Raw genomic sequence first — 26,573 nt, forward strand, 5'->3', positions numbered from 1 at the left:
TACTTCTCTGTAAAAACTTGGACCACAAGAAATCAACATATCATGTACAATTTGGTATTAGAACAAATAGCATCACCACCAGAGGCTTGAGTCCCAGCGTGGGACTACTCAGTAGGACAATCAGCAAGAATTTAGAAGAGTCCCCGCGCAGGACTATACGACAGCGTACTTTTGAAAGCCATTTAGCCACAACCAGTTCATCCATTGACTTGAAGCGCCATCTTCTATCCGATGAGTAGAGCACGCGCCGATGGTTAGCCTCTCTTTCCTTGAGGTTTCTTAACAGTCTTCAGTTTTGTGGGAGCAAGGAAATCATCGTCCTCTAGGTCACTGAAAGATATGTCTTCTTCATTGATTGCGTGAATAGCCGTTCCACTGTACCCATCTAATTCAGAATCTTCCTCTGGCCAGTCATCATCGTCATCATCTTCGTAGATATTATCTAGCATCTTCAAGGATGGACCAACTGTTAGATTCTTGTCCTCGCTCTTAATGATGGGCTTTTCTTCAATAACAGACTTGTCAATATATGGGACTTCATCACTCTCAACTGGGTGCTTCTCAGTCTCATAAGCCGTGGGGGACATCGTTGATTCATAAGGATACGTCCTTAGCATCTTGTCCTCGTAATAAACACTACATGATGAGACCGGAGCACAATCTTCATCTAGTTTATTGGAACTGTCTTTTAAAAAAGAAGTGTTTCTTCCAAATTAATCATGTTCCAATGCAGTCTGACAATGTAGCTCCTGCATCCACTTTGCTCTGGCTTCCATTATCTGCGACCAGTATGTTATACTACATTAAATTTCAGAGACCTAACAGGTTTGGCATGAACTTAGGCTCAATCACAAAGTATAAATAATGTTTTTTTCTAAGAAAATATTGTCATTTTTCTGGAACCATCTAGAATCCTAAATCCAAACTTTATTCCCAACCGGGAAGATCACCTGCAACCTAAATATAAAAGAACGGAGCTTCGCTGCTGAAAAATCAGCAGCAGCTCCCGCTGCTAGCAAATCACGGGTGAACATGTGTCCAAATAATTGATTTTTTAATCACAACTTGGACACTTGTCCACCTGTGATTCACTAGCAGCAGGAGCTGCTGCTGATTTTTTCAGCAGCTAAGTTTTTGCCAATAGAAAATTGAAGTTGAATGTCTAGAACTACCAAAATCCACGCTGTGATAATCCATCCCATGGAGGAGTTCAAGAAACTACTAGCATCCAACAACAACGAGAACTTGTGATATACAATCAAGCAGATCGTGGATAAGAAAAAAGAAATGGAAGGCCTTAATCTAGAATTGGCATGAAGCAACATTTCCCACTTTATGATGCCACAAGTATGGTTTAAGTTGGAAGCAGAAACAAATTTAATCAATTGACTGAAGGACACTAAAAGTAATCATACAAAGAAGGAAGTTTACTTGGGGTGTGGATAAGACCTCGGCATCCTGCTTATTGAGCCTTGAATGCAGAAGAACAAAATAGACTTTCCAGAAGTAACTCTCGCTTATATGGCATGGACACAGTTCAAATCTCAAAGCAGCAAATCTTGGCGCAAGATGTTCAATCACCATAGCATGCTCTTACTGGGCACCAGACATGTCAAAATCTAAAGTAAGAAACGCGTATCAATTAGTATTGAATATTCTTTAACCCTAATACAGTTGGAAGAATAATGGCTTTGATGGATAACAACTCATCTTGCTTTCAGCTAGGGTTTAGTGCTAGTATTAGCTGTTTGTTATTCCCTCTTCTTTGAAAAGCTTGTTAATAGCTGTAAAGCTTGTGTTAGAGAGTGTGGGGGTCATCATACTTGCTTAGCTGCCATTGTCCCCTACCTTTTGTTCTTCACTCTCTTTCCCGTTTATTCTTCTATTTATGCATAATCTTGTAACTGTTTGATACATAAAATATACATTAAGGTTTTCTATATGGTATCAGAGTAGTGATCCCTCGTGGACCTGCATCTGTGTTCTTCCGAAAACCTACCAAATCCAAACCAGTTAAAGCCATTATGGCAACATCATCAGAGAAAGTTTCAAAAAACGAAACCATTGATACCAACCCAATTCAACATTTGAGCTCTGTGCTCCTAAACAAATTCAACTATCTGCCCTGGTCACGAGCTATTTCTCTCGCTCTTGGAGGACGTGGAAAGCTCCAGTTCATTCAAAAGGATGATATCATGCCCGAAACAACTTCACCAGATTATGCAGCATGGGTGTCCCAAGATCAACTTATCATGTCTTGGCTGTTGAATTCTATGGAACCAAAGATGGCTGAGATTTTCAGTTATTCAGTGTCATCTCACCACCTTTGGAATTCTGTACGAGACATGTATGGAGATCTAAACAATGCTGCGCGAGTCTTCCAGCTGAAGAAAGATCTTACAGAATTACAACAGGGAAATCTCTCTTTTGTTCAACATCTTGGCAACTTGAAGGCCAAATGGAATGAATTGGATCTCTACAGACCTCATACCACGGACACAACCATTCTTTTAAAGCGTGCTGAAGAAGACAAGGTGTTCCAGTTGCTTGCCAGCATTGGACCAGAGTATGAGGACCTTAAAAGTCATCTCTTGATGACACCTGAACTTCCCACCTTCCAGATGGTCTGCAATGTTATTCAACGCGAAGAAATAAGGAAGAAGGTCATGAATGCAGACGTGGTCGTTGGAGAATCAGATCTTAGGCCATCAGAAGCGAGAGCCTTCACATTTTCCAGACCATACAAGGGAAAACGACCAGACTTAAAGTGTTCTCACTGTGTGAAAATAGGTCGTCCAGGCGTTGGACACATAAAAGAAAAGTGTTGGATTCTTCATCCAGAACTTAAACCCAAGTTCAACGATGATGGAAGAGCACCAAGAAACCAAATGAAGCCTGCCTACACTCCTAGAGGAAACCTTGTTTGCGACAATGTCTCCAATAATGTGATGAACTCTTCTTCTAGTCCCATTACTCTCATAAATGAATTTGCTAACTTCTTGCAACAGAAACAAGGAACAACAAATCATGAAAGTCCCTCAGCCATGCTCGGCAAGTTTGCTGGCTTCCTCGAACAATCAAGCTCAGTGTCACAAAATGACATGCCAGGTATTGTTGCAACTATTTCCACTGCATTGGATCTTAGTAGTAGTCGTGGTTTTTGGATAGTCGACTCAGGAGCTTCTGATCACATGACTAACGATGCATCTTTACTAAATGATTTTCAAAACTTCTCCACTCCTTCTTTTGTCTCCGTAGCTAATGGCACCAAAGTTCGTATAGTAGGCATAGGAAAACTCAAAATCTTCTCAAGTCAAAAAGAATCCCTTGTCATGCATGTCCATTCTTTTCCTTTCAAATTGCTGTCAGTAGGAAGAATAACACAATTGCTCAATTGTCTTGCAATTTTTTCCACTCACTGTGTGATTTTCTAGGATCGAGTTTCGAAGGAAACGATTGGTAAAGGTTTCTTCCTCAATGGCATGTACTATGTCAACTTCTCTTCAAGTTTTCCAAAAAGTTTCTACGTAAACTCAAACACAGTAAACAAGGAGCAGCTGTGGCACATGAGATTAGCTCACCCTTCTTCACATGTTATGTCTTTTATTTTTCCTAGTTTCTGTAAAGAGATCCCAGATTATGAAGTTTGTCACAAATCTAAGTTTACCAGGTTACCCTTTCCCCATTCTCTCTCTAGAGCTACCAAAGCTTTTGAAATTGTCCATTCCGACATTTGGGGACCTGCAACCTTAGAGTCTTTTGATGGTTACATATTCTTTATATCTTTCATTGATGATTTCTCTAGAACTACCTTTGTGTATTTACTTAAATTCAAGCACGAAGTTTTCCAGTGTTTCAAAAATTTTCATAACTTAGTTCAAAATCATTTTAACTCTAATATTGGCATCTTAAGGTCTGATAATGGCTCTGAGTACACTTCCAAAATCATGACAACTTACTTAAGTGAGCATGGAATTTTACAACAAACAAGTTGTGTAGGAACGCCACAACAAAATGGCATTTCAGAAAGGAAGAACCGAGATTTGCTTGAGAAAACACGATCACTAATGTTACAAGCAAATCTTCCAAAGAAGTTCTGGTCTCAAGCTATACAAACCGCTGCATACATCATCAATCGCCTTCCTAGCAGAATCTTGAAGTTTAAATCTCCTTGCCAAATTCTCAAGGGGAGAGATATTGACATAAGTCATCTCCGTGTGTTTGGATGTGTATGCTATGTGCACATTCAAACTATTCACAGAGATAAACTTGATCCAAGGGCTATCAAGTGTGCATTCGTAGGCTACTCAACTTCCCAAAAGGGATACAAATGCTATGATTCTAAGACTAGAAAGGTGTTTGTATCCAGGGATGTACGTTTTGATGAGACGCACTTCTTCTTTCAGAAGCATGATGATGAACCTCAGGGGGAGCTCTCATATGAAGTGTTTCCCACTCCTCTCGTCCTTGATGATCCAAGGCTGTCAACACCGCACAATGAAGCTATTGAGATAGAGCCAGCTCATGAAAATATGGAAGCAAATGATGAAGAAGTCCTCCACGAAAGGAGAGAGCCCCAACTTGAACAACCTACTCCTTCACGAAGGAATCCTTCTCGAAACAGACAACCTCCAGCCAGGCTTGATGATTTTGAAATCTACACGCCTAGATATCCTATTGGACAAATGGTTTACCATAGCAAGATCTCCCCATCTCATGCGGCCTTTGTTACTAAGTTATCTCAAAACTCTGAGCCTCGATCCTTCGAAGAGGCAAACCAATCTCCTATATAGAGGCGTGCCATGCTTGAGAAACTGAAGGCACTCGATGAAACTAAAACTTGGAGCATTGTTTCTCTGCCAAAAGATCAACGTGTGGTTGGGGCAAGATGGATTTACAAGACAAAATTTAACTCAGATGGAACCATACAGCGGCACAAGGCAAGGTTAGTTGCAAGGGGCTTCACGCAAACCTTCGGGGTAGATTACAAAGAAACCTTTGCCCCGGTGGCAAAGATGAACACAGTTAGAGTTTTTCTTTCGGTGGCTATCAATTCACACTGGTCTCTACATCAAATGGATGTAAAAAACGCTTTTCTACATGGAGAGTTAGAAGAAGAAGTGTACATGCGCCTACCACCTGGTCATGAATGAGAGAAGGAACAAGGAATAGTCTACAAGCTTCACAAGGCCATTTACGGTTTCAAGCAATCTCCAAGGGCTTGGTACTCAAAACTGAGCTTTGTCCTTATGTCATCCGGTTTTAAACGAAGCAATGCAGATTCTTCAATGTTCACTAGGATTGGTACGCATGGAAGATTGGTGGTACTTGTTTATGTTGATGATCTTATTGTCACAGGAGATAATCCAGAAGAAATAAATGCTCTCAAAGCCACCTTACATTCAACATTCTCAATCAAAGATCTTGGCAGACTTCGATACTTTCTTGGAATCGAAATGGATCAATCTCCAACTGGGCTGTTTCTAAATCAACAAAAGTACGTTCTCGATCTTTTAGAAGAAGCCAATATGATGCATTGCAAACCTGCTAAAACACCACTACCAACAAATTTCAAGCATGAAACCTCAGGCATCCAGCTTGAAAATGCATCGGAGTATCAAAGGTTGGTAGGAAAACTTATCTATTTGACTATAACTCGACCTGACATTGCTTATGCTGTTAGCTTTGTCAGCCAGTTCATGCATTCTCCCACATCTCATCATCTGCAACTAGTTAAAAGGATCCTTCGGTACTTGAAAAGCTCAATGTCTACCGGGATTTTCATGCAAAACAACAGACACTTCACCATTGAAGGATACACAGACTCTGATTGGGCAGGCAATGTCCTTGATCGCAAGTCCACAACTGGTTACTGCACTCTTGTTGGTGGTAACCTCGTCACGTGGAAGAGCAAAAAGCAATCAGTTGTAGCTCGGTCAAGCGCAGAAGCTGAGTACCGTGCAATGGCATCTACTGCATGCGAACTAATTTGGCTAAAGAGTTTGCTGCATGATCTTGAAATCATCTCTTCCAAGCCAATTCTCCTCCACTGTGACAATCAAGCAGCGATGCATATTGCTGCCAACCCCGTCTTCCATGAACACACAAAGCATATCGAGGTTGACTGTCATTTCGTCCGCAACCAAGTCCAGTCCAAGCTGTTACAAACTGTATTTGTTCGCTCCAGTGATCAACTAGCCGATGTGTTCACCAAGCCTCTTCCTTCTGCTCAACTTGATCGTATTCTCTTCAAGCTTGGATCCAGAAAATCTCTCGATCCAGCTTGAGGGGGAGTATTGAATATTCTTTAACCCTAATACAGTTGGAAGAATAATGGCTTTGATGGATAACAGCTCATCTTGCTTTCAGCTAGGGTTTAGTGCTAGTATTAGCTGTTTGTTATTCCCTCTTCTTTGAAAAGCTTGTTAATAGCTGTAAAGCTTGTGTTAGAGAGTGTGGGGGTCATCATACTTGTTTAGCTGCCATTGTCCCCTACCTTTTGTTCTTCACTCTCTTTCCCGTTTATTCTTCTATTTATGCATAATCGTAACTAGAAAAGGCAACAAGTTTGATCAAAAAATCGGAAAGAAAGAGAAAAAACTACCATCAACTAGTTTTTCTGTGCAACGTAATCTTAACTCCTCTCCCAACAATTTTACAATGCAATATTTAAAATTTCCGCGACTAATATCAACTGCATTGTGTATAACATCCATCACCGCAACGAGACAAGCTACGAATCCTAAGCCACTCAACTGCCACAACCTTATGCATTGTCCTAACAAACAATAGGGCAAATTCTATGTTCCTAACATACGAATCTCCAATAGCAAAACATCGAAATTCGAAGATTAGCCCAACAATTTGAAAGAGAATAATGCAATGTACATTTCAACTGCACCAAAGTTTCCAAATTTCTAAAATTCACCAACGAAAACTGAGTAATACATTGAAAAATATATACGGTATAAAATTTCGTATACATACTACCCAAGTCCTCCTCCTCGTCGAGGGAAAGTCCAGTCACGTCTCCGGATGCATCGCGATGTTCTTGGCGAATGCCAAGTTCATCCAAATACTTTCGCTGCTTCTCATCACAATGATTTTGAGCGACGAATATTGTGTTCGTCGCGAAAACATACTTTGCGCGACTACTCTATCATTCATCGCGCAAGTCTACATTTTTTTTTCATTTACTTTATAATTTATTAATTTAAACAAGTTGCGTGACAAATACTATTTTCGTCGTACAAAATGCATTTTTTTTTCCGTTTTCTTTCTAACTAATGTAAATTTTTATTTTAATCTAAATAAAAAAACTCAAACCTATTTAAACATTACCAAAATAATTAACAAAACTAATTTATTATCCCAAATACATATTATAATTAATGTAAATATTAATAGTCATCCATAACATAAATTTATTGATTAAAGTCAAATATAACGTCCTAAAAATCTTATTTCATATTAAAAAAAATCAACTTCAATCCTCCTCCTTCGGGGCTGCAGCACCTCGCTTCGCATTATTAGTAATTCAAAAAATACTACTTTTTAACAAAAATAATTCTACATTATCAAACCCAAGTTCGGCATACACATCAACCAAAACCTTTGAAAATTAGGGTTTTGAAATTGTGTTTATATAGCACTCGGAACACTTAGCGCAACGAACAACTTCGTCGCGCAAACTTCTTTGTTCGTCACGCAAAACGTGTTACAAATGCGCACTAAATGGGAGCGTTTGAAGGCATCTGACCGTTTCAGTGAAATGTTGCACGACAAATATTTGGAAATTTTCGTCGTGCAAACATTTGGTGGCAAATTTGTTTTCCTGCATTTTCTTGTGCAACGATCGCAAGTGTTTGTCGCACGAAGTATTCTTCATCCCATAAATTATTTTTTTTCCTTTCCTGCCATTTTTGCGTGATGATTATTTTTTTTTCGTCGTGCAAGTGCCTCTTAGGCGACCAAATATGTTTTTTCGTGCAAAATCTCGTTGAGCAAACTGTTTTTTTAACTACTGGCTGCTCTGACCAACTAAACTAATAGGGGTGAGAAAGATGTTACTTATGATTTTTTTCATCAGATTTTTGGGGAAAGGTCTAGTTGGCTTAGGCAACTTAACCCTCACATAGTTGAGTAACATAAGAGATAAAATATTTTCTCATATTGTTTTTTAATTTATTATACTCAAATCTCATATATAAATTAATATTTTTCAATATGGCGAGGTCTTGTAAATATGTTCCCGTGGTGTGCGATTGAGGAGGTGCCTCTTTTGTTTCATAACAACAATGCTTATGAAATTTATGCAAGTATTGTTAAAAGGTTGGTTCGATGATATTAAGATGATCTGAAACATTGTTACTAATCACTGTTAGCTGAATTTGCAATCCCTGAATGCGATTATTGTAGTTGGTCTTCTTTTTAGTTTTATTGTTGTAAATTTGAGATCTTATTTACAATTTCATGCCAAGATGTTTTACATCACCCTTGTCGGAGAGTTTTCAAAGTCGAATTTGAATGACATTATTACTAGTTTATTGTGAGGCTTAGCCGTCCACTCTCCCACCAACTTAGTGTAATAATATCGTTTGTTCAAAAAAATTATACCATTGAAATTAATCTTTTGATTTTACCTGGTTAATGAATTCAAATAAAACCATTATCTGTTTACTCATCGAATCCGTCAAACAATTTGATGATGATAAAGGTTAGACAAAATCATTCCAATTTTTAAAATGATTTACTAATTAGGGGTTGGTCAAGATATTCTAAGGAGACAATCTGATAACATAACGTCAAATAAGAAAAGATTAAAAGCTCATAAAAATAGATAGATTCTGAAATACACTCCACGAAACTGATCAGCTCTTTTATTTAAATCCAAATTAATCTCTCTCTAAACATCTTTCATTCAAGAACAAGCAACTTGGGAAGAGAGTGGCTTGAAAGGAAACTTAGTTGTCGAAGCATAATCAAAATTGAAATTTTTATTTCCATAGATTGGTTGACCATTATTGACCAAACACTCGCCCCCAGATTTTGACAAAATTGAAGGATCAATGGGTTCTGCAGACTGAAACCCATCGCAACTAAGCTTCACATCCTGTTGAGAACATAGACAGTCATTAGTGATTGTTACATGCCACTTGACATCGCTAATCTTTCCTTGGGCAATTTTAAGATTGTCTAACGTGCAGGGTTGGCAATATCCTGCAATAATCGAATATGTTAAGTTGGTAAACTACTATATTGACAGTAAAATACTATACACTAATTCTTCTAAACTGCGGAGGAGGGATTTGAACTCGTAACATATAGTGAGTTGAAGAGAAAAACTTAAAAAAAGAATGTCATGGAAAATTATATAAATTGTTACTACCACCAAGTATTTCATATAAAAAGTAAAAACTAATATGCAGATACATAAACTAAAAATTAACTAGATCATTCGTTAAGCAAGACTACAAGGAATAGTAACATTGGATAAAAAAAGGAGGGTAAAACTTTACCTCCTACAATGAGACTGCAAACGAAAACCAACAGAGAAAAGTTCACGAATCTAGATGCCATTGGATTGGAGACAAAAACCAGAATTTTGTTTTGCTCTTGGCTGCCCTTGTTATTTGATGAAAAAGTTAGAGAAATCTAACCCAATTTATAAGGGCTTCTAGGGAAACAAAAAACGTAAAGATATCAATGCATTAATACTTGAAATCTTTTGTGATAAAAGAATACTTAAAATATTTGAACGAAAAGGTAAATGTTGGAGGATGTATTTAATTGAGATTTTAAAGGAATTTAAGATTTATAAACTAAAGATTTTGATAGAGTTTAATTGATTTGTAGAGTTTTCATATAAAATTGTGATTCAATTCCCTCAAAATATCAGGGTGAGAGATGAGATTTGTAAGTGCTTAAAATACACTCAAATTTTCTCCAATTCCTCAAATTCATAAATTTTTCAAAATTCTTTAAAATAAATTCCTAATTGAATACACATTAAATGTTATATACTTTTTAAAATTATAATTAAATACACCCGATTTCTAAGGATTATCATAAATCATCTTAAAATCCTGATGGGATACAGGTTGAATTTTAGAGAATCACTTAAAATCTTAACTGAATACTCATAGATTCATTAAAAATTTAAAATCTCTTAAAATCTCAATTAAATTGGCAATAGAGAAAAGAATACCGAATAAAAAAAATACCAAACCGAAAATCCTGAAAATTTCAGTGCCCAATACCAAATTGATTCCAAACTTTCGGTACGGAAATCGGTCTCACATTTCCATTTTTTTGGTAATCCCGAACCGAACCGAAAAAAAAATATATATATATATATATATATATTATCTATATCTATATATATATATATGTATTATCTATATCTATCTATATATATATGTATTATCTATATATATATATATATCTATATATATATGGGATAGGATCAAGGGACAAAGATTTTGACAAACATTTTTACATTCCTTTTAAGCCGGTTAGATTACATAACATCTAAAGGTCTTCAATGAATCATTCAATGACTTGGATGCTTACGTGAATTATAATTAACACTGAAAAAGAATAAAAACTAGAAAATTAATTAAAATTTGAAAAGAGGAAGACAACCTTGCGCACAAAGGCCTCCATTGATTTGTGCAAAATACCTTCAAGTCTTTTGAGTCTTCTTTCTCATTTTTGGGTAAAAACCCCATAAACCTCTTTGATTCTATTTCAAATCCACACTCAGATTTAATTGTATAAAAAAAAAATTGAGGGAGGCAGTTAGAGTTGTTGATTTGGGGTTTAGTTTTGTCAATTTATTGAAAAAGCGAGGAGCGAATACTTGAAGCAGATTGATACTTGATCTGCTTTTATATCGGAATTTTGTATCGATCAATTGAAGGAACGATACTAAGTTTGACAGCGTGAGTGATAGGAATTTGAGGTGTTGGGGTTGGATGAAGCAATTTAATGGCCGTGCTTCTGCATTTTAATCCAAGACGGCCATTTTTGCTTCTTCCTTACGTTTGCAGGATTATTCCCTCAGTTTTTATTCTTTTCTTAGTTTTAACTTTTATTAATTTCTTAATTATAAATTTATACCTCATTTAATGTTTAGAATCCTCTACATAACTCTTAATCAAGACCGTTGAATGTTACAAGATCTAAAGGTTGTAAATGAGTGTAAAAATGTTTGTCAAAATCTTTATCCCTTGATCCTCTCTCTCTCTCTCTCTCTCTCTCTCTCTCTCTCTCTCTCTCTCTCTCTATATATATATATATATATATATATATATATATATATAAAGTGAGCACCCTATAAGGGTGAAACATTCAAAATATCATAGATTGCCCTTTAAGAATTTCAAAAATTACAATTGAACCAAAAAAAGTTTAATTGATTCACCACTTTTTAATTTTCAATGAATATAAATTTAAAACTTTAGAAAAGAAAAAAATCTTCCACGTTAGTAGGTGGTTAGGTTTCATGTTTTTGCTTCATTTTTTTTAATGATTTTTAATAAAATATAAATTAGCTATTTAAATATAAAAAAATTAAAAAACAAAACATGGTCTAATATAAAAAGGCCAATGAGTGTGGCAAGAGGCTAGTATATATAAGGGGAGAAGGAAAAAATGGTGAAACATTCATAACCCCAAATTGCCCTCTACCATTAAAATTTCAAATAAAATAAGAAATAAAAAAAAAACCAACTCCCGTAACTAACTTTATTTTAAAATATATATATATATATATATATATTATTATTCTGTTTTTTTTCAAATAAAAAATCAAAGGAGCCAATTGCCACATGCATACGCATGTGACAAGAGGCTAGTTTAATTTTAAATATATATTTGGAATTGTAACATCCGTCAGATTTAGCTGAGATTTAATCTGAACTGCTGAATCCAAATCAAAGTTCAAACCCTCAGGTACCGTTTGGTACGTGGGACGGGACAAAACAGAGTGGGACGGGGCGTTCCATCCCACGTTTAGTGCACCTAAAACGGGTGGAATGCGTTGTTCCACGGAATGAGTTTTGGGTGAATTTTCATTCCACCTCACCCCCTAGAACGACTAGTTCTACATCCATGGAACACAAAATTATAACCTATTTGTCTCCTTCTTCTTCCTCCTTGTTTCCATCCGAGGGCATCTTTACTCCCTCTCCGTTCCGTCCCATCATGTCCTGTCTGCATACCAAACAATACCTCAGAGAACTCAGTCACCCTCTCTCTCTGTCTCTCGAGTCTCGACTTGACCTCACCTCACCTTAGACACCACCCTTCTCGCTGATTTCTCTATCCGTCTTCGAATCCAGCCACACCCACATCACACAAGTGACTCACCTCTCTGATCTCTCTCTCAAATCAGGTAAATTTTGGAATTAATTTAGGGTTTGAAATTTAGTTTAAGTTTCGAAGTCTAGATTAGGGTTTGTGAAATTTAGCACTTGAAACTGATATGGAGTTTTATTTACATTGTGCCTTGTTTCTTCGTGGTTGGGCTCTCCACAATTAGGCATATGGAGACTCCTCATTCCAGGATTGTAAGCGAGCATCTGAAGCAGTTGTGACCATAATTATCAAGAATTTGCAGGTTTATCTTTTTTTCTTTCTCTTTCTTTCCATTTTATAATATGGCGAGACTGGTTTTCTTTCTACCCATACCTAACAAGAAATAAATAGATGTCTTATCCTTACTTCCCTTGCAACGTTTCTCTGGGGGGTTCTTGTTAAGTTTCTGCAGTCGAGGTAGTACTTTTTAGTTGGATGTGTAAAAGCTTTAGAATACTAGGGTTTTCAGCTCAGTTGCATACCCATATAATGATGGGTTGCAATATATTTATACACATCAATTTCATATTACAAGTAGGGTTTTGAATACCTTATTTACACGAAGATCTTTGAATTCAAAATACAAAATCACAACAGACTTATCTTTGAACTATTAAAACTAAAACCTGACCTAGCAATCTTATCCTATGAAGAGTTTGTTTCTGAGCTAAGTTTTTGATAAGATTGACTCGATCAAACTCCCCCCACAAGCTAACAGGTCAAGCAACCACTGGAAGCTTGGAAACTAACAATTTGAACCGTGAAGAAGATAGACCCTTTGTGAATAAATCGGCAATCTGGTCTTGGGAACAAATAAAATGAACCAAAAGTTGTCCACGTACCACCTTTTCTCATACATAATGGTAGTCCACTTCCAAGTGTTTTGTTCATACGTGGAACACGGGATTGGAAGCCAAAGCAATCGATGAAACATTGTCACACCATATATGCGGCCGATGAAGATAAATATGAAGATCTCGAAACAAGCTACCTAACCATGATAATTCAGATGCAGTATAAGCAAGTTGCCTATACTGGGCCTCTGTACTTGATCTTAAAACAGTCTTTTGTTTCTTTGAAGTCCACGAAATTAAATTTGTTCCCAAATAGATACAGAAACCACCAGTTGAATGACGAGTATCTGGATTTCCTGCATAATCAGCATCAAAGAAAGCATTTAATCGAACATCTCTAGTTTTATAGACAAGATCATGATCATACGTGGCCTTTAAATAACGCAAGATCCTATTAACCACCATCCAATGTGTAGTCCAAGGCATATGCATGAACTGGCAAACCTGGTTCACAGCATAAGAAAGATCAGGCCTGGTGATCGTCGAGTATTGCCACACTTCAACAACCGTTCGATATTGTTCTGGATTCAAATAAGGTTCACCATCATACTGACTTAGCTTATGTCCCGTAGGCACAGGAGTGGAAATAGGTTTTACATTAGTAATCTTTGTGCATTCCAGCAGATCCAATGCATACTTGGACTATGTAAGATGCATATTCTGCCCAGAATAAGTGACCTCGGCACCCAAAAAATAACTTAAAGGTCCTAAGTCCTTCGTAGAAAACGAAGTGCCAAGCTTCGTGATCAACCATTGCATTTGTTTATCATTATTTCCTGTAAGAAGAATATCATCCACGTAGATAAGTAAGATCAAGTAAACTCCTCGTTGATTAAACACAAACAATGAATAATCACATAACAATTCTTCAAACCCAAGTTGAAGAAGAAAATCCGAGAATCTTTGAAACCAGGCTTTGGGAGCCTGTTTTAAACCATACAAACTTCATTGCAATTTACACACATAATTGGGATACTGTTGATCAAGAAATCCTGGCGGCTGTTTCATGTACACATCCTCATCTAAATTGCCATGCAAGAACGCATTCTGTACATCTAACTGTTGCACGCTCCACTTCTTGGATACGACAAGACTCAAAATAAGTCAAATGGTGCTATGTTTCATGACTGGACTAAATGTTTCATTATAATCCACTCCGGATTGCTGATGATAACCATTAGCCATAAGTCGAGCCTTGTGACGTTCGACAGAACCATCTACATGTCTCATGATTTTAAACACCCATTTGTTTGGCAGCAAGTTCATTTCAAGACGATAAGGAACAAGAGTCCACGTTCCACACCTTTGCAAAGCACTAAACTCTTGTGCCATTGATGCCCTCCATTCAGAATATTTAATAGCCTGACTAAAACAAGAAGGCTCAACAAATTTGGAGTCAGTTATTACATGCAAAGCGTACTTTGGATTTGACTTTTAAATCCCAGATTTTGACCTAGTTGTCATTCAGTGTGGGAGAGTAGTCTCTCGTGTGGAAGATGACATGGTAGATAATGTTGATGGATTAGATGGACTCTGAGAATGTTGCACGGATGGAATGTGAACCAAGTCTTGCTCATTGGTGGGACCTAATGTGGAACTAGGTTGAGGAGTCATGTTTAAACTAGGGTTAAGAGTTGTAGGTGAATGAGGATTAAGGTCTAAATTCGAAACAGTTTCTGAATGAGCAAAAACTGTCGTATATACGGCTGGACATTATAAACCAAGGTTGACTCAGGCTGTTGGTTTATGCTAGGGTGAGACATGACGGCATTTGGTGAAGATATGAAAGGTTCCAAGGTTGGTGAGGATGTTGTGCTTAAAATCAAGTCAGGAGTCAAGAGAGTACCTGTGGTAGTGACGTTTTCCTTGGGAGATGTAAGTTCCTTGAAAGGAAATGAATCCTCATCGAATAAGACATGGCAAGAGAAATAAATTTGTCTCGTGGATAAGTCCAAGCACTTGTATCATTCATGATTCAGAGAGTATCCTAAGAAAACACATGGTTTGGACTTGGGTTGGAGTATATTTATACACATCAATTTCAGATTACGAGTAGGGTTTTGAATACCCTATTTACACGGAAATCTTTGAATTCAAAATACAAAATCACAACAGACTTATCTTTGAACTATTTAAACTAAAACCTGACCTAGCAATCTTATCCTATAAAGAGTTTGTTTCGGAGCTGAGTTTCTAATAAGATTGACTCGGTCTAACAGGATGGTGTCATGGTTATTAGTTTATATGTTTACGGGCATATAATATATAACTCCATTTGCCTTAATACATGGATAGGCATTATCCAGATTTTGGTGGAATGAATCATTTTCGAATGTGGAAAGTTCTTCAAGTAGTGTTGATAATAGTGTTGACCAAATTGGCAGTATAGTTTCGAGCAACTATGAGCATTCAACTGAAGAAAGGGATTTTGAGACTTTGCCTTCTGCTCTTAATGGAGAGCTTGATGAAATAGAAAAGGATCATGGAGATGCTTTGCCGTTTAATAAGTCTCCCAGTGAACTAGAGTCCAGTAAGCATGTGAGTAAGGATAGTTCCAAGACAGAGTGGTCTGATGGTTTGCCATATTTTTGTCTGCATATAATATAACAAATGAGTGATGAAGATAGATGATTTGCCATCTATGCTAAAAGATGAGGAGCTTGTTGATCTGAAAGAACCAAGTGTAGAGGAGGTCAATGATGGGGCAACTGATTTTACAAGTAAGGACGTAAAGCCCCCTCATTTGGCTGGCCCTAATGTCATGAATATCATATTGGTAGCTACAGAATGTGCTCCATGGTAAAAAACAGGTAATGTTTCGTAAGCCCAGAATGTACGATGGCATTGTCCTCCAGCATGCATGTTTAACAGGCCTTCCATTTGATTTACAATTCTATGGCTGCTAAAGCTAGAACAGAAAGGTATATAAGTCATCTACTTGTTTCTTCCAATAGCCCAAATTATTTTGGGATTCCCGATTTGTCCCGAAATCCGGACACTATTTTGAGATTCCCAAAATTTTGGTTTGGAATCGGTCTTAAAATTGGGATTCCTGAAAACTTTGGTTTGGGAATCGAGACAAGGATTTCGGTTTGGTATCCCATACCGAACCAGCCCTCCTCATGTTCGACCTAGCCTCGAACCTTAGAACTCGGATTAGGGATGTTCCTTGAATCCCAAGCCTTGGATCTCGAGCATAGATCTTCGACTTGAGACCGAAACCCAGGACTTCGATACCGAAGTGATCCAAACCCAAGCCCTAAATCCATCTTTTGAGCCATAAACCCCAAACCCTAGTGCTAGAGATGGAGTCATACTTTTTTTTTTTAATAAACGATATTATCTATATTAAAGAGGTGGGGAGTGGGCTAAGTCTCACAATGGACTAACAATAATGTGGTTCAATTTGTCTTTGGTGAGAATCGAACTTAAAATCTCACACTTACAAGTAGGCTGACAATTTATAACACGATCTATTAATCCAACACGAAATTAACAAGTTATCGGGTTGACACAATAACGAATCGAGTCATTATCAGGTAATTCGATAAGCACCTATTTATATAACGGGTTAGTTCAGGTATACACGTGAGTACCCTGATACACGATAAGCAAAATATTAATTTAATAATTTTATACCCCTAAAAAACTATAACAATTATATATATATATATATATGTATAATATTATAAGGAAAACTAACAAAAAGTCCTAAAAAAATAAATGTGTAAGTGAATAGTACTAGAAGTGACAATTAAGGTAAAAAAAATCCTTAACGTTGAAAGCGAACGGTACTTAGAGTGTTTCATTAAGATTCCCTATTATATAATATAATAATTATATATATATAATTAAAGAGATAATATATTTTTATAGGTATAGTACCATTGTTTTCCTCCCACGCTCGGCTACTGGAGAAATTTTTAGTTGTGACGGGAACACGGATGGTACACCACCTGTTTTAATGTAAGTGGTGGAAAATTTTAATTTTTAAGTTATTAACCTTTTAACACACATAACCCACCATTTATATAGGGACACGTGGTGTACCACCTTGTGTGACAGTCACACTGAAAAATCTCTCCAACTGCTGAACTCACCATACAGCTCCAGACATAGTTGTAGACTCAGGTCCCAGCGTGCACATGGCTTCTTATTTTGTATTTTATTTTTTTTAATTCTAAGTCAATGGTTGGAACACGTCTCGGCCTCTTGGGTTCTTGAACATGAAAACAAGGCTACTATTCTTACGAAGTTCACAAATCGTCGTCCTTGAATTCGGTCACAGTGATGGTATTCATCAGAGTAAACTCACGCTGAATCGACACCAAATTGTAAGGGCACAAATACTCAAAGCGGATATAAGTCTTAACAGTAAATTTGGTTCGGCCGTCGAAGTGTCGAACTCTAAATCCCACTTGAAAGTATCCAATCATAAAATAACTCGGCGTGCAATGTGCGGAGCCCAATAAACTGTAACACCTCACTTCGCCGAGAAGGCTGATGAGATGACCTCGACCAATAAGGATTCGGAAATCCTTCTCGACCGAGACTTGGATAGATAACCAATCACCCTCAACGCAGTGCTGTCTATGCCGACTGAAGATGCTGTGAGATCGGCTGATTCTACGGCGACAGTGCTGTTTATGACAACTGAAGATATCACTGGTTGCCTTCACAGTGTTGTTTATCCAAACTGAAGGTGTGTCAGCGAAAAGAAAAAAGAAAAAATCTCAAGGTTGTTGAGAGAATTTGCGCAGGGCAGTTGTGTGTTGAATTGGAGGGCCTATTTCGATGTCTTCCCTCCCTATTTATAGCAGCCAACCTGTATTGAATCCCAATAACTCGTGGATTAAAACTCCTTCTCATGATCCAATTTATCTCGGCCAATCCTATTCCTACTAGGACTTCGAACATAACTCGTTATCAGACCGTATTCAATCTCAGCATCTTAATCCCGTCGAGACTCCCTCTCATAACAGGATTCGTCCACATTCCACTTTCCGATAGGATATGGCCAATGACACATGTACACGATTTCCCAATGACCCCTGTACACGATTTCTGGGCCAAGAGAGAATCTAAACCCGGCCTATCCAACACTAGGCTGAGAAAGATCTAACTCGACCCAAACAATATTTTTGGGCCCAAACAAGTGTATATGTATATATTGTATATTAAATATGTATTATTGTATTATTATTCTATATAAATTTTTAAAAAAATTACTTATTTATTTATTTTTATTGTATATTATAGGCAAACAGTGAGATTAAAAAAATTATAAAACACATTTAAAAAAGTATCAAGTAATTTAAAAATACCAAACACATTAAAAACAAGTATAATAATTCATTTACAAGTGCGAAAAATGTGAAAAACATGCAAAGGCTCATGATCATATCATTTACGCTATAAGTATGGGTACATTGTCATTTGAATTTTTAAAACCATAAAAACCCTCATTAGTAGTATTTTTAAGGGAGTTCAAAATAAATAATCATTAATGATAAAAATGTGAAAGCATATATAAATGTGCAAAGTTCCTCAACCTTGAAACGCAACTCCTTTCATTTTGCATATCCTTGAACATTTGCTACTTTATAGTAATGTACTAATGATTTTCCATTAGTCTCTTATTTTGGAGTATGTAATATTTGAAAGACAAAAAAAAATTTTAATGTTTTGAAATAATATTTATGTGACAATATGGTATGCATATACTAATTTAGTATTATATTTTCTATTTTCTATTTTTTGGGTTAAATTATGTTTTTCATTTTCATTATTTATTGATTTAAATTATGTTTTTAACGGGTAATGGATCGGGTCATATTACTTGATAATTTTAACGGGTTCATTTCAGATCGGATCATATTACCCATTTATTTTAACGGGTGGTACACGACACTACCCGTTAAAATATCGAGTATGATATGAAAACGATACGAACATGAACACAAACACGAACAATTTGACACGAATGCCAGAAACCGAGGCGAATTCAAACAATATGAGTTCAAAACTAAGACTGAAAACGAACAAACTAATTAATACTATTACCACAAGGAGAAAAAGACACAAATTCACTCCAGATATCGATAAGCCTGGTCTTGATCTTCTGTTGCTTTCACCACGAGAAACTCTTGGCTGCCTCGTACAAATTACAGGGTCACCATCAAGAAGACAAAGGCTCCCCAGCACAAAAGTAGCTTCTCCATTGTGAGGGGCCATACCGCGGGTTTCTGTATATTCGTCGATCTCTTCCTCTAAATCAAACCAACGAAGACCAGGGTACGACTCACTTTGAACGAGAACCATTTCACCATTTTTTGAAAACACCAAAGGTTTGTAACGATTACAAAGACGAGAAATACTTGAATAAAGCAAGGTCAGATTCTCTCGCTCCATATTCCTTCATAATCCAAATACCGAATTCGCTGTTGTTATAGTTACGAATACAAACACATAGATAGCCTCCCAAGACCTCCAGCTCAATCCTGACATCCAAAATGCCGTTGACCGGGCAGTAAAACTCACCATATTTCTCAGTGGCAAGATCAAGAGTTAAAATTATGCTCATATTGTTATCAGCCATCACCCAATTTAGAGCACCGTTTGAAAATTGGATTTTCGAAACAAGTTCAAGGCCTTTGGAAGGCATGCTTTGGATCTTCTTCCACAAGTTGGATTTTAGGCTGTAAACGTGCACTTCATAAGTCACAGTAACACAATAGGGCCAAGAACCATTAGAAATGTTTTCCCAAGACCACTTAGAAACGTCTACCGAATACGGAGTTGAGATCTTCTCAATTTCCACAAGTTTATAGTCATCATTAGTCGAATCATATCCGAATCCATACTGAGGACTTGAAACTGAGGGTGTGAAGGGAATTCTCTTGAACTTTTGAATGGAAGGATTCCACAAAGCTATCTCAGCATTTTCAGTGTTTTTAATGCAAACCAGGCCATTACAGGATCCCAATATCGATATTTCACCCCAGCCGCGACGTTCAACCAACGGTTGCCAAATTTCTACGGCTGTGCTGAACGAATCGTCGACGGAAAGAGCCAACAAAAAGAAATCCTTGGGATAAATGGTACCCCATAGGCTAAATAAAATGGTGCTAGCGATGGTATTGATGGAGCGTTGAAGATGCCTTTTGGTGAAGCGTTCGTCGCGGATGTAAGCATTCCAAGCTTTGGAAACACACATGCATCGGATCAAATCCTTGGGCGGGAGAAGTACAAGGATTTCGAAGAGTAGCTCCGGTGGGAAGTAGTTGACATGCTTAGGTTGAAACTGAAAGTTTCAGTCTAGGGTTTTGGGATTTAGAATTATTGATTTATGTTATCATTCCACTTAGGATGCGTTTGTTGCACTGGACTGTCTCGGACTGGACTAGCTTCAGGGACTAAGCTGGACTGGCTTAGACTAGACTAAGCTGGACTAACTTAGTGAAGCGTTTGGTGCAATGTCAGACCAAAAAACAGATATTTAACAAACTACAATATTGTATTATTTAATACATATTTAATAATATTTTATTATTATTTCAACTTTTTTCCTTGTTTTTCCAAAAAAATCCTGCTTTGGAAACTTCTCTTTCTCCTCTTTGGTTGCGTCCGGTCCTTATCTCCCTCTTTCTGCTTTTCCATCTCTCCATTTCTCTTCGTCCCCATAACAACTTTCTCTCCCTTTTTGAATCCATTTCTCTACGCCTTCCCCAACTAATGGCAAATGATATGGATATGGGTGGATTTTGGTGGTTCTTTTCGCCGTCTGCAACTCTACGCTAAAAAAAATAGATAAGATTTTGAGATTTTGGCGGTGGGCGTGGACGGTGGGCCGTGTCGAATTTTGATATTCAAGCGGTGGGTGTGGCCGCATCGGTTGTGAGCTACTGCTGTTCCTCCATATAGGGCCACGGGAGAGCAAGCACTGCCGACTGCCTAGCCACAGTGGCAAGGCCGCAGAAGAAAGAAGTTAGAAGCCCAAAGACTGGATGTTAGTGCCGACATCGATCCAAGTCTGGGTTGTCGGTGCAAAGAGATAGAGGAAGGGAGAGAGAGGATGCGAAGTGCAGGAACAGACGAGAGAAGACGAAGGTCTTAGCAATCCCGTGGTTTGCGAGGGTCTCACTAAGAACTCCTAGCGAGGCCTCTAATCCACGTGAGTCCCCTTTAGTCCCATTTAATTTAGTCCCAATACAAACCAAACATGGGATTACAGTCTAATCCAGTCCAGTCCCAGTTAACGAGGCCAAACAAACGTCCCCTTAAAGTTATATTTACATAAAACAGAGGATTACTTAAAGTTCAGCTTCCACAATGACTCTTGTCCTCCATGTAACCCTAATGTGTCGGTTTGGTTTATGAGTTATTATCCGAGTGAAAATATTAAAGAAGACTAGGGAGGAAATATGTCTTTTTAATTTCTAATTGTGGTGGAAAAGTAAAACCCACTAATTGCAATTATTTATCTAGCGTTGAAGCTTCCCTTTACATCCTAGGAGTTTGCGCTGTTACTTTTGGCCGATATTTTACATGGAGGTTGAGAGAAATACTAAAAACGAAATAAGATCGTATGTGATTCAACTGAAAGATCATTTTTACAACGGAGTACAAAAACAAGAAATTCGGGTAAACGCCTAAGCTAGTGTCACATTAGAAGGTCGTAGTGATTGAAAGATGATTCAATGTGGTGGCATTTTGTATGTTTGAGGTTTCAAACTTGCAGACAATTTCCTTTGCATATACAATTAAGCTCCAAAATTTGTTACCTTGGTGCATATATTGTCACACATGATACATCAATCATCATGCTACACAGCCAAATAGGTCATTCTCTTCTTTCACATGTTCTTGCTTCCTAAGGAACCAGTGACTTAAGCTAGAGTTTTGATATAAAACCAACACATGCACAAATTTAGTGCACCTAACATTATTCAAAAAATACATGTCCGTCAATAAATGTTAAATTTTATTTGTTCTTCTTTCTTCTTAATGTTATTTGTGTTTGCCTTTTCTTGAAGAGTAGAACAAGTTCATAAGATAGTAAAAAAATATGACAAGAAAGACAAAATTGTTGTATTGATGCAATGGTCACAGAATCTACTTTGCATATTTTCTTCCAGGACATTTCATTGGTGAAATGACCCTTGTACTCTCTCTCTCTCTCTCTCTCTCTCTCTCTCTCTCTCTCTCTCTCTCTCTAAATCACTGGAACAACAGTGTAATTACAATCGTATCACAACCAATCAAACATATACTTCTCTGTAAAAACTTGGACCACAAGAAATCAACATATCATGTACAATTTGGTATTAGAACAAATAGCATCACCACCAGAGGCTTGAGTCCCAGCGTGGGACTACTCAGTAGGACAATCAGCAAGAATTCAGAAGAGTCCCCGCGCAGGACTATACGACAGCGTACTTTTGAAAGCCATTTAGCCACAACCAGTTCATCCATTGACTTGAAGCGCCATCTTCTATCCGATGAGCAGAGAACGCGCCGATGGTTAGCCTCTCTTTCCTTGAGGTTTCTTGACAGTCTTCAGTTTTGTGGGAGCAAGGAAATCATCGTCCTCTAGGTCACTGAAAGATATGTCTTCTTCATTGATTGCGTGAATAGCCGTTCCACTATACCCATCTAATTCAGAATCTTCCTCTGGCCAGTCATCATCGTCATCATCTTCGTAGATATTATCTAGTATCTTCGAGGATGGACCAACTGTTAGATTCTTGTCCTTGCTCTTAATGATGGGCTTTTCTTCAATAACAGACTTGTCAATATATGGGACTTCATCACTCTCAACTGGGTGCTTCTCAGTCTCATAAGCCGTGGGGGACATCGTTGATTCATAAGGATACGTCCTTAGCATCTTGTCCTCGTAATAAACACTACATGATGAGACCGGAGCACAATCTTCATCTAGTATATTGGAACTGTCTTTTAAAAAAGAAGTGTTTCTTCCAAATTGATCATGTTCTAATGGAGTCTGACAATGTAGCTCCTGCATCCACTTTGCTCTGGCTTCCATTACCTGCGACCAATATGTTATACTACATTAAAATTCACAAACATAACAGGTTTGGCATGAACTTAGGCTCAATCTCAAAGTATAAATAATGTTTTAATCTAAGAAAATATTGTCATTTTTCTGGAACCATCTAGAATTCCTAAATTCTAACTTTATTCCTAACCGGGAAGATCACCTGCAACCTAAATAGAAAATTGGAGTTGAACGCCTAGAACTACCAAAATCCACGCCATGATAATCCATCCCATGGAGGAGTTCAAGAAACTACTAGCATCCAACAACAACGAGAACTTTTGATATACAATCAAGCTGATCATGGATATGAAAAAAGAAATGGAAGGTCGCAATCTAGAATTGGCATGAAGCAACATTTCCCACTTTATGATGCCACAAGTATGGTTTATGTTGGAAGCAGAAACAAATTTAATCAATTGACTGACGGACACTAAAAGTAATGATACGAGGAAGGAAGTTTACTTGGGGTGTGGATAAGACCTCGGCATCCTGCTTGTTGAGCCTTGAATGCAGAAGAACAAAATAGACTTTCCAGAAGTAACTCTCGCTCATATGGCACGGACACAGTTCAAATCTCAAAGCAGCAAATCTTGGCGCAAGATGTTCAATCACCATAGCATGCTCTTGCTGGGCATCAGACATGTCAAAATCTAAAATAAGAAACGCGTATCAATTAGGAACCAATCCATAACTGGAAAAAGCAACAAGTTTGATCAAAAAAATTGGAAAGACAGAGAAAAAACTACTATCAACTAGTTTTTCTGTGCAACGTAATCTTAACTCCTCTTCCAACAATTTTACAATGCAATATTTAAAATTTCCGCAACTAATATCAATTGTTTTGTGCATAACATCCATCACCGCAACGAGACAAGCTACGAATCCTAAGCCACTCAACTGCCACAACATTATGCATTGTCCTAACAAACAATAGGGCAAATTCTATGTTCCTAACATATGAATCTCCAATAGCAAAACATCGAAATTCGAAGAATAACCCAACAATTTGAAGGAGAATAATGCAATGTACATTTCAACTGCACCAAAGTTTCCACATTTCTAAAATTCACCAACGAAAACTGAGTAATACATTGAAAAATACATTTCAACTGTATAAAATTTCGTATACATACCGCCCAAATCCTCCTCCTCGTCGAGAGGAAAGTCCAGCCACGTCTCCGGATGCATCGCGATGTTCCTGGCGAACGCCAATACCTCCTCCGTGACCCCAACGGCGCAATCCCCCTCCAATTCCTCCTCCTTCTCTTCACCTTCATCAAAATCCATCGCCGATTGATCGGGCGGCTCGGATCGATCCATGTCAGGAGGATTCGATCGATTACTGGACGGCAATGAAGGGTACGGAGGTGGCGGAGGGGGAGGCGGCGGTGCGAGGAACGACGCGACGCCCCAGAATTGGCGGGTCAGCGTCTGCTTGAATTCGTCCAAATCTTCCCTCACGCCTCGGGTTTGGTCGTCCTCGTCTTCGTTTTCCTCATCTGAAGATTCAATTTCGCTTCTTCTTCGAACGACGTCGTTGTCAGCGCTGGGTGGGGTTGGTGATCCATTGTCGTTGTCGTGGGGTACGGCGTCGTTCTCGGCGTCGCCGTCGTCGTTGAGACGTAGAGAGTCACCGAGGGAGCGAGCGAGCCATGACATTTTTTTTTTTTTTTTGGAGTTGAAAAAAAAGTGACGGATTTTAAAAACAAAAAAAAAAACTGGGACGTTTGAAAAGGGTACGGGGAAAGTCCGGGGGAGGGATCCACCGGTTTTTGAACTACCGGTATCGTGTTCATGGAGCTTATGGGATAGCGACACGTGTTCATTTTTCCCGGGTAAAACAACCGAAATATTTTATCCGGGCACGAGATGATTAAGGTAGATCCGGAAATGATTTATCCTATCATATGGAGCTCGAAAGCTTGAAGCCCATATTTTAATGGATTTTGGGCTTAATGTCACATGGATGAAAAATAAAATAAAATTTGAATTTATCCAACTTAAAAATTCAAAAACGATTTGCCATTTAGTGTTAAGGTCTGGTGGTATTCTCTTTATTTATAAGTGAGAGATTTTAGATTCAAATTTTGGCAAAGAAGAATTTGAACGACAATATTGCTAACACATGTGAGGCTTAACCCACTCCCCCACCCTTTTAATGTAGATAATATCGTTGCTTCAACAACAAAAAAACCAAATACAACCTAAGTTCCGTCTTCAATTAGGAGAAATTTTTGTGTGTAACCAGAACATCACGAGGGATTCCGGTGTTATAAGTCACACAAATTATAACGCGTTACCATGAGAAATTACTACTCTATTACAAATGAATTTTATGATTTTTGAAAAGCATATAATTGAGTGTTGCATATGGCTGTACAAAACATAAATAACAGGTAATGGATGGATCCAGACAGGAGTGTGCTTGACAGAAGAATAAAAAAAGAAGTTGAAGGCATTGATGAGTTGCATTGAGTAACAATTTTCTTTTCTCTTTTTTTTTTCTGAAAAAAAAAATAAAATAAAATGAGAAAAATATGTTTTGTTTGTCAAAATAACAAATTTCGTTAGGAGGCAGATTATCTGCCTCTCCTGTTATGATGCCCTTCTCATCCTCTCTTATTTGTGCGGTCACAGTTAAGCCACGTCAACATTTTATATTGATTTTGCCCTTCTCATCCTTTCTTATTTGTGCGGTCACAGTTAAGTCATGTCAACATTTTATATTGATTTTTTTATAGAGATAATAAGACAAAAAATAATATAAATATAAAATATTAACGTGACTTAATCGGATATAAATGGCACCATAACAAGAGAGCAGACAATCTACCTCCATTTCTTGAAGTTCCAGTAGTACAGCAGGAGAAGTCAAGTCATGAAAATGTTACAAGTTTGGTTCCAAGTAAAAGTTATATAATATATAGTTGCTGGGGGAGTGTTACGAGATAATAGTAGTGATTGATTTGGTGAGTTTTCGGTTAAGTTGGGCAAATGGCCTTTCGGTTAATGCTGAAATTTGTGGAGAAAGTTTTAGTTATGACGGGAATACAGATGATATATCACGTGTTTTTATACAAATGGTGGAAAATTTTAAGTTTTAAGTTATTAACATTTGAACACACGTAACCCACCATTTATATAAGGACACGTGGTGTACCAGCTCGTATGACGATCACACTGAAAAATCTCTTAAATTTGTGGGCTTTACTTTGGTCTACAGCTTGCAGCAAACAAAAGTTTTTAAAGTCATTTGTGTGAGATGGATTCAATTATAGCGGTTAACTTAATTAACTTTA

At 37.6% G+C, this 26,573-nt stretch overlaps 1 protein-coding gene across 1 annotated transcript; it reads right to left on the reverse strand.

Annotated features, from left to right (window-relative positions):
* LOC126633464 (uncharacterized) lies at window positions 1–24,984 on the reverse strand. The gene is made up of 4 exons (XM_050304078.1): window positions 24,408–24,984; window positions 23,737–23,924; window positions 22,758–23,262; window positions 1–274 (listed from the first exon to the last, which is right to left on the reverse strand). The coding sequence occupies exons 1-4, from the start codon at window positions 24,931–24,933 to the stop codon at window positions 255–257; spliced, it is 1,239 nt and encodes a 412-aa protein (XP_050160035.1). The 5' UTR covers window positions 24,934–24,984; the 3' UTR covers window positions 1–254.
* Window positions 24,985–26,573: the final 1,589 nt, after the last annotated feature.

Source organism: Malus sylvestris, chromosome 8 (genome assembly GCF_916048215.2).
Source record: "Malus sylvestris chromosome 8, drMalSylv7.2, whole genome shotgun sequence".
NCBI lineage: Eukaryota > Viridiplantae > Streptophyta > Magnoliopsida > Rosales > Rosaceae > Malus > Malus sylvestris.

Coding starts and splice junctions, on each gene's coding strand:
- LOC126633464 (XM_050304078.1), bottom strand. CDS start 24,933: ATGTCATGGCTCGCTCGCTCCCTCGGTGACTCTCTACGTCTCAACGAC. Junction 23,263..23,736: donor AGGTCTTATCCACACCCCAA/GTAAACTTCCTT, acceptor TATTGGTCGCAG/GTAATGGAAGCCAGAGCAAA. Junction 275..22,757: donor ACTGAAGACTGTCAAGAAAC/CTCAAGGAAAGA, acceptor CTGTTAAGAAAC/CTCAAGGAAAGAGAGGCTAA.